Source organism: Manis javanica, chromosome 3 (assembly GCF_040802235.1).
Source record: "Manis javanica isolate MJ-LG chromosome 3, MJ_LKY, whole genome shotgun sequence".
NCBI lineage: Eukaryota > Metazoa > Chordata > Mammalia > Pholidota > Manidae > Manis > Manis javanica.
In genome coordinates, this window is record NC_133158.1 from 66686526 (window position 1) to 66695487 (window position 8962).

The window sequence follows — 8962 nt, forward strand, 5'->3', positions numbered from 1 at the left end:
ACAAGTTAAACTTACAAGGAAAACCCCATAAGGGTATCAGCTTATTTTTCAGCAGAAACTACAGGCCAGAAAGGAATGGCACGACACAAAGTGCTGAATGGAAAAAACCTACAACCAAGAATATTCTACCTGGCAAGGTTATCATTCAGAATTGAAAGAGCAATAAAGGGCTTCCCAGATAAACACAAATTAAAGGAGTTCATCACCAGTATACCAGCCTTACAAGATATGTGAGAGACTTCTTTAAGAGGAAGAGAAAGGCCGTAACTAGAAGCAAGAAAATTATGAAAATAAAAATTTCCACTGGTAAAAGAAAACACATAGCAAAGGCAGTATAAATCATTTAAAAGCTAGGAGGAATGTTAAAAGACAAAAGTAGTAAAATCTTTCACTTCTAAAAATTAGTTAAGGGAATCACTAAATAAAAAGGTATAAAAGAAAACATACATGAAACATGGAAGTAAAGGAGTAAAAATGGAGTTGTTAGATTGCGTTCAAACTTAAGTAACCATCAGTTTAACACAGACTGCTATATACATAAGACAACATATATAAACCACAAACCAAAACCACACAAAAAAACAGGGAATCCAACCGTAACAGTCAAAAAAATCATCATGTACAAAGGAAGAGAGCAAGAGAAGAAGGATCAGCAAATGACAAAAACAACCAGAATACATTTAACAAAATGGCAATAAGTACATACCTATCAATAATTGCCTTAAATGTAACTGGACTAAATGCTCCAATCAAAAGCCATAAATTGACTGAATGGATAAAAAGACAAGACTATCTATATGCTTCCAACAAAAGACTCACTTCAGACCTAGATACACACAGACTAAAACTGAAGGGATGGAAAAGGATACTCCATGCAAACAGAAAAAAAAAAAAATGGAGTAGTAGTATTTATATCAGACAAAATAGACTTTAAAACAAAGACGGTAACAAGAGACAGGATATTATATAACAGGTTCAATCCGGCAAGAAGTTATAACAATTGTAAATATCTGTGCACCTGAAGAAAGCAGCTAAATGTATAAAGCAAGTATTAAACAAAGGAAGAAATTGATAATAATACAATAGTATTGGGGGACTTGTACATCCCATTCATATCAATGGATATATCATCCAGACAAAAATCATTAAGAAAACAATGGCTTTGAATGTTACATTTTAACAAATGGGCCAGATGCATACAGAACATTATATCAAATACCAGCAGAATACCCAATTTTTTTGAAGTGCACACAGAATACTCTCCAGGGTCACATTATGCCCACAAAAAGTCTAAATAAAATTAAGATTGAACTCATACCAAGTATCTTTTCAAAACACAGTGGTATAAAACTAGAAATCAATTAAAAGGAAAAAACTGGTAAAAAAACAAACGTGAAAGCTGAACAGCCATGCTAGAAAAATCCCAATGGGCCCAAGAAAAAATTTTTAAATATAACTAAGAGAATAATAAAAATAGAAACACAACAATGCAAAATCTTTGAGATGCAGCAAAAATGAAGTTTATAGCAACACAGGCATACCTCAAGGAATAAAAAGACTCTCAAACAAAGCCCAAAGTTAAAAGAAGAAAAGAAACAGTAAAGACCAGAGTGGAAATAAATGAAATAGATCCTAAAAACACAATACAAAAGATCAATGAAACTAAGAGTAGGTTCTTTGAAAAGATAAAGAAAATTCATGAACCATTAGCTAGACTTATCAAGAAAAAAGCAGGACTCAAATCAGAAATTAAAGAGAAGTTACAACTGTTACCACAGAATACAAATGATTATAAGAGATTACTATGAAAATTCATATGCCAACAAACTGGACAACCTAGAAGAAACGGGTAAGTTCCTAGAAACATGCAATCTTCTAAGACTGTACCAGGAAGAAATAAAAAATCTGAACAGACCAATTACTATTAACAAAACTGAAGTGGTCATTAAAAAACTCCCAACAAACAAAAGTGGCTTCACAGGAGAACTCTACCAAACAGTTAAAGAAGAGTTAATACCTATCCTCACTGAAGAGGAAGGAAAACTTCCAGATTTATACTGTAAGGCCAGCATCACCTTGATACTAAAACAAGACAAAGATACCACAAAAAAAAGAAAATTACAGACCAGTTATCTCTGATGAATAGATACAAAAGTTGTCAACTCAGTATTAGCAAACCAAATTCAAAAATAAATTAAAAGGGACAGGGGATTAAAGATGGCAGTGTGAGAGGTGAGACAGAGAACTCCTCCCAAAAGCACATATAAAACAAAAATATAGTTAATACAACTAATCCTAAAAGAGTAACAGGAAAGGCTGTACCAGATTGCATACACCTGGAGAAAACAGATCCATAGACCAATGGCACAGACTAGGGAGCCCAGATATAAACCCAAGTATGTATGGTCAATTAATATATGAAAGAGGAGCCATGGACATACAGTGAGGAAATGACAGCCTCTTCAACAACTGATGTTGGCAAAACTGGACAGCTACATGCAAGAGAATGAAACTGGATTATTATCTAACCCCATACACAAAAGTAAACTCAAAATGGATCAAAGACCATAAAACTCATAGAAGAAAACATAGGCAAAAATCTCTTGAGTATAAACATGAGCAATTTTTTCCTGAACTCATCTCCTTGGACAAGGAAAACAAAATAAAAAATGAACAAATGGAACTACATCAAGCTAAAAAGCTTTTGTACAGCAAAACACACCATCAGAACAAAAAAGCATCTCACAGTATGGGAGAATATATTTGTAAATGACGTATCCGACAAGGTGTTAACACCCAAAATATATAAAGAACTCATACTCCTCAACACCCAAAAAGCAAATAGCCCTATTAAAAAATGGGTGGAGGATATGAACAGACAGTTCTCCAAAAAGAAATTCAGATGGCCAACAGGCACATGAGAAGATGCTCCACATCGCTCATCATCAGAGAAATGCAAATTAAAACCACAATGAGGTATCACCTCACATCAGTTAGGATGACCAACAACCAAAAGACAAACAACAAATGTTGGCAAGGATGTGGAGAAAGGCAAACCCTCCTACGCTGCTGGTGGGAATGTAAAATAAGGTTCAACCATTGTGGACAGCAGTATGGAGGTTCCTCAAAAAACTCAAAATAGAAATATCATTTGACCCCAGAATCCCACTCCTAGGAATTTACCCAAAGAAAACAACTTCTCAGACTCAAATGGACATGTGCACCCCTATGTGTATCACAGCAATGTTTACAATAGCCAAGAGATGGAAGCAACCTAAGTGTCCATCAGTAAATGAATGGATAAAAGAGATGTGGTACAAGATGTGGTACATATACACAATGGAATATTATTCAGTCATAAGAAAGAAACAAATCCTACCATTTGCAACAACATGGATGGAGCTAGAGGGTATTATGCTCAGTGAAATAAGTCAGGCAGAGAAAAACAAATACCAAATGATTTCCCTCATTTGTTGAGTGTAACAACGAAGCAAAACCAAAGGAACAAAAGAGCAGCAGACTCACAGACTCCAAGAAGGGAATAGTGGTTACCAAAGGGGAGGGGTGTGGGAGGGAGGGAGAAGGGGATCATGGGATATCATGACTAGTGCCCCTGGTGTATGTGGGGTCATGGGAAAGACAGTGTAGCTCAGAGAACACAAATAGGGAATCTGTGGCATCTTACTGCACTGATGGACAGTGACTGCAATGGGGTATCGGTGGGGGGGGGACTTGATAATAAGGGTGAATTTAATAACCACCTTGTGTTTCTTGAGAAATCTTCATAAGAGTGTATATCAATGATACCTTAATTAAAAAAAATACATTGAAAGGATCATTCACCATGACCAAGTGGGATTTATCTAGGGATGCAAGGATGGTTCAGTATCTACAAATCAATCAATATGATATATCACAGTAACTAAGGGATAAAAAACATGATCTCCATACATTCTAAAAAATTTTTACATTTAACATCTATTCATGATGAAAACTCTTAACAAAGTGGGTAAAGAGGAAACAGCTCAACATAATAAAGGTGATGTATGACAAACCCTCAGCCAATAAATAACACACTCAATGACAAAAAGGTGAAAGCTTCCTCTAAGATCAGGAACAAGACAAGGATGCATGCTCTCACCACTTTTATTCAACATAGTACTGGAAGTCCTAGCCATAGCAACAGGAAAGGAAAAGAAATAAAAGCATCCACCTTGGTAAGGAAGAAGTAAAATTACTATTTGTAGAAAAACAGGATACCATATATAGAAAATCCTAAACATGCCTTCAAAAATCTATCAGAATTAATTCAGTAAGGTCACACAATACATAATCAATATACAGAAATGTTTCATTTCTATAAACAAATAATGAACTAGGAGAAAGAGAAATTAAGAAATCAATCCCATTTACAACTGCATCAAATAGAATAAAATACCTAGGAACAAAGCTACCCAAAGAAGTGAAAGACCTGCACTCTGAAAACTGTAACACATTGGTGAAAGGAACTGAATAAGACACAAACAAATGGAAAGCTATTTTGTGCTCATGGATAGGAAGAATTAATATTGTTAAACTGTCCACACTTCCCAAAGCAATCTACAGATTCAGTGTGATCCCTATCAAAATACCAATGGCATTTTTCAGTGAACTAAAGCAAACAATCCGAAAATTTGAATGGAACCACAAAAGACCCTGAATATACAAAGCAACCTTGAGAAAGAACAAAGTTTGGGGGTTTTATGCTCCCTGATTTCAACCTATAAGTAATCAAAACCATATGTTACTGGCACAAAAACAGATGCATAGACCAATGAACAGAATAAAAGGCCTAGAAATATACCCACATCTATATTGTCAATTCATACATGACAAAGGAGGCAAGAATATACAATGGGGAAAAGAATCTCTTCAATAAATGGGGTTAGGAAAACTAGCCAGCTACATGTTAAAGAATGCAACTGGATCAGTGTCTTACATCATATAGAAAAATAAACTCAAAATGGATTAAGACCCCTAGAAGAAATATAGGCAGTACACTCTTGGAACATGGACACTAGGAGTTGTTTTCTGGATATGCCTTCCCAGGCAAGGGAAACAAAAACAAATAGGAATACATCAAATTAAAAACCTTCTTCTCTGCAAAGGAAACCATAAACAAAACAAAAAGGCAGCTTACTATATGGGAGAATATATTTGCAAATGATGTTATCTGATAACAGACTAATATCCAAAATATATAAAGAACTCACACAACTAACACTAAAAGAAACTAAATAACTGATTTTAAATGGGCAAAGGAAATGAATATTCATTTTTCCAAAGATGACATACAGATGGCCAAGACACATGAAAAGATGTTCAACATCACTAATCATCAGGGAAATACAAATCAAAGCCACTATGAGATATCACCTCATACCAGCCATAGTGGCTAACATCAAGATAAACAGTAAATGCTGGCAAGGATGTGGAGAAAAGGGAACTCTTGTACATTGCTGGCAGGACTGCAAATTGGTAGAGCCACTATGGAAAGTAGTATGAAGGTTTCTCAAAAAACTAAAAACAGAAATACCATACGACCCAATAATTTGACTACTGAGATTTTATTCAGAGAAAACAAAATCACTAATATGAAAAGATATACGTACTCCTATGCTTATCGCATTATTTACAGCAGCCAAAATATGGAAGCAACCTGAATGTACACTGACAGATAAATGGATACAAAAAATGTAGTGTGTGTGTGTGTGTGTGTGTGTATGTGTGTTGGAATATTACTCAGCCTTAAAAAAGAATGAGATCTTGCCATTTGTGACAACATGGGCCTAAAGGGTATTACACGAAGTGAAAAAAATCAGAGAAAGACAAATACAATATGGTTTCACTTACATGCAGAATCTAAAAAAGACAGCCAAACAAAACAAAAACAGATTCACAGACATAGAGAACAGACTGTTGCCAAAGGGGATGGTGGGGAATGGGTGAAATAGGTGAAAAAATTAGTGACAATGTTTCATTTACTTTTGATTTAAAAAATAAAGTCATGGGTCTTTTAAAAGGAACTTTAACATTTAAAGATTGATATTAAAAATTCTTATTCAATTTTTATATGAGTGAAAGAATATAGTATATAGAAAAGTTGTAGGCGAAAGGGAAGTGACATCTATTAATCTTAGCCTGATCTTTAAACTGCTATAACACAGAGAAATATGATTCCTAATAATAAAGTGAGGTTTAATTTTATGTACCTATATTACTTTTAGATATCTATAATTTATAAATACATGTAAGTTTATACTTTCATAAATTTGGTATTTTATACATGGCAGACTATGAGATGTCAACCAATCCTAATCTCTCATTATGTGTAGTTATTACATAATTCTGCAATTAGAGCTCAGCTAATGCTTGTCCAGTTCTTCTCAGCTGAACCAGCACTTCTTATATTTTTTATTTTGCCTCAGTACTGTAGTTCTTAACCATTTTGGAGTCACAGATCCCTTTGAGGTAGTAATGAAAGTCACAGACCTACACCCCAGAGAATACATATATATATACACATCATACATGTTACACAAAATGTCAAGGAGTTTGTGGACCTCAGGTTAACAAATCTTACCTTGGTGACTTACGTCATATCAACTACATAATACATCTACATGTAAATTATCAATACATATTTGCCAAGCATAAAATATAACTAACAACACGGTACCTGGCTCTCATTATTCAGTAAAAAACAACAGTTCATATATATAAGCAAGTGTCAAACCAGTGACTGAGACCATGTGCTTTAGGAGTTCAGAGGCAGTAAAGACAAACGCAGACAAAGATGATCTAGGAAGAGTTCCTCCAGCGGGCAGAGCATCTCAGAGTAGAAGAGGAGGGGCTAAAATGTCAATGTCAAAAAGTGGGAGGGTAGCCTGGAGAAAGGTGTAAACAGCCGGTAAGATGGGGGAGATGGGGGAGATGGGGTCGAGGACTGGGAGGGGCCAGAGAAGCCAGGATGCTGTAAATGGTGGAGTAGGTGGACCAAAGGAGAAAGCAAGTGAAGCGACTTCACTCCTTGAAGCCTTGTTTTTAACTTTACCTCCACCAACAAAAATTGGCAGTATCAGAAATGTCAAATAACCATCAGCCATAAAACTAATGGGGCCAGCGATACATCTCTAGGTTTTCATCAGATGGTCAAGAAGCCAGAATAAATCCCATCTGTGCCTCTAGACGTGGAAATATAAACCTAGCTGCTCCACACTTTCATTTAAACAACGTAACTCTGCTTTTAATTCCTTACACACACCATGCTATTCTTGCCTCTCTGCCTTAACTCAAGATGTGTCCTCTTCTAGGAAAGCCTTTCTTTTCCTGACAAAAATTCAGTTCAGACATTAGCTCTTTCAGTAACTTCTGATGCTCCTCGCCACGAAACCAGGCAGGCCTCTTGCCACCACCAGAGCCCCTCAGTGTATGAAAGCGATCTGTTCCCCAGGGTATCTCCCTCCGTGGGCAGACATTATCTGGCTTACCATTACATGCCCCACGCATAGCTGTAGCTGTGCTGTCCTGAAACGCCAGCACGTGCCTTCCTATGACAGCTGACCTTGCTCCAACGTGCCCTCCAGAGCCATGTTTCCAGAACTTGGCATCAGGGTATTCTCTTCCTTACAAAAAATCAGCACTATGGTGTATTATTGGAGGTGAGGGCATCAGTGGGCTTTGTAACCACATACAATGTCTAAATACTGAGGCCTCCATGCCTGTAACTGCAGCACACGCTGCCCACACTTTTCCAGCATCCTTACCTTGCAGGCTTTGGCTGCTGGAGCCCACGGTCTGCTGGTCCCGTCTTGGGCCCAAGGTGCAGGCTGTCATCAAACCACCAGAGGAGAGTCTCATGGCCTGCAGCCTCAGAAGTCACTGGGTGCTCTGCTTCAGTGAGACCTTTGATGGAAAACAAAACCCATCAGTCATTCCATCCTCTTGCTTTATTTTCTTCACAGCATTTCACACTGTCTGAATTCTAATTGTGACTTCCTTACCTTTTATGTAACTTTTTTTTTCACATAAAGATTGTTCTTAGTTTTAATGTACTTCAGACGGGAAGACAACTTTCTTACTGTTTTCCTTTTCTTCTTTTTTATCCTTAAAGGAAGATTCTCTGGATCACATTTCAGACATGGAAGAAGTTTACAAAATTGACGAAAGAGGAAAGAGTAAAAGAAGAACGGCGAGAGCAGCTCCGTCGGAAGGTAGCAGAAATCCTCCCCGACTTCCAGATGTCCCCAGCACCACGACCCTTACTTGCACCAGCGATTAGCTCCTTGACCATCATGTAGAGGGGTCCTTGGTGTGCCAGTGGCCACGAACCAGTGCACTGCCTAGAATGGGCCGTACCGGTGTTACCTCCCCCACCCAGACACGTGCATAGACCTGTTTTATGTTCTCTCAGATACTTCAGGGATCAAAGGAATTATTAGGGGAATTTGTATTTCCCTCTTTGACTTTTGTTGGATTGCTAATCAGTTCACTAAAGCACTTATCACAGTGGGGTCATCCAAAGGAACAATCTAGAGCTCAACTGTTCAAATGTATCTTACAGATTTTAGCATCATAAACTTTTTTTTTTTCAGCTGAATGTATTTTTTTTTAATTAAGGTATCACTGATATACAATAAAGGTTTCACATGAAAACCATTGTGGTTACTACATTCACCCATATTATCAAGTCCCCCCCCCACCCCATTGCAGTCACTGTCCATCAGCATAGTAAGAGCATCGTAAACTTTAACAGAGGACAGGTGTTTGCTTGCCTGAGCCTGTGAAGGAAAATGTGTCCTTACAGCTTAATGTTGAGTTGTGGACAAATACAATTTTAATTAAATAGAAATTAAAAGTAATGAGTACTTAGAAAAGGAGTCACAGGTGATTGGTCATCTAATATCATAGCATTAGCAACAGG

At 37.0% G+C, this 8962-nt stretch overlaps 1 protein-coding gene across 2 annotated transcripts in view; it reads left to right on the top strand.

Annotated features, from left to right (window-relative positions):
• CCDC191 (coiled-coil domain containing 191) overlaps window positions 1-8339 on the top strand; it is a 101297-nt gene extending 92958 nt beyond the window's left edge. For both annotated transcript variants that reach the window (XM_073231647.1, XM_073231648.1), the window contains one exon: window positions 8153-8339. In XM_073231647.1, the coding sequence (XP_073087748.1) occupies window positions 8153-8339 (187 nt within the window). The remainder of the gene's footprint in view (window positions 1-8152) is intronic.
• Window positions 8340-8962: the final 623 nt, after the last annotated feature.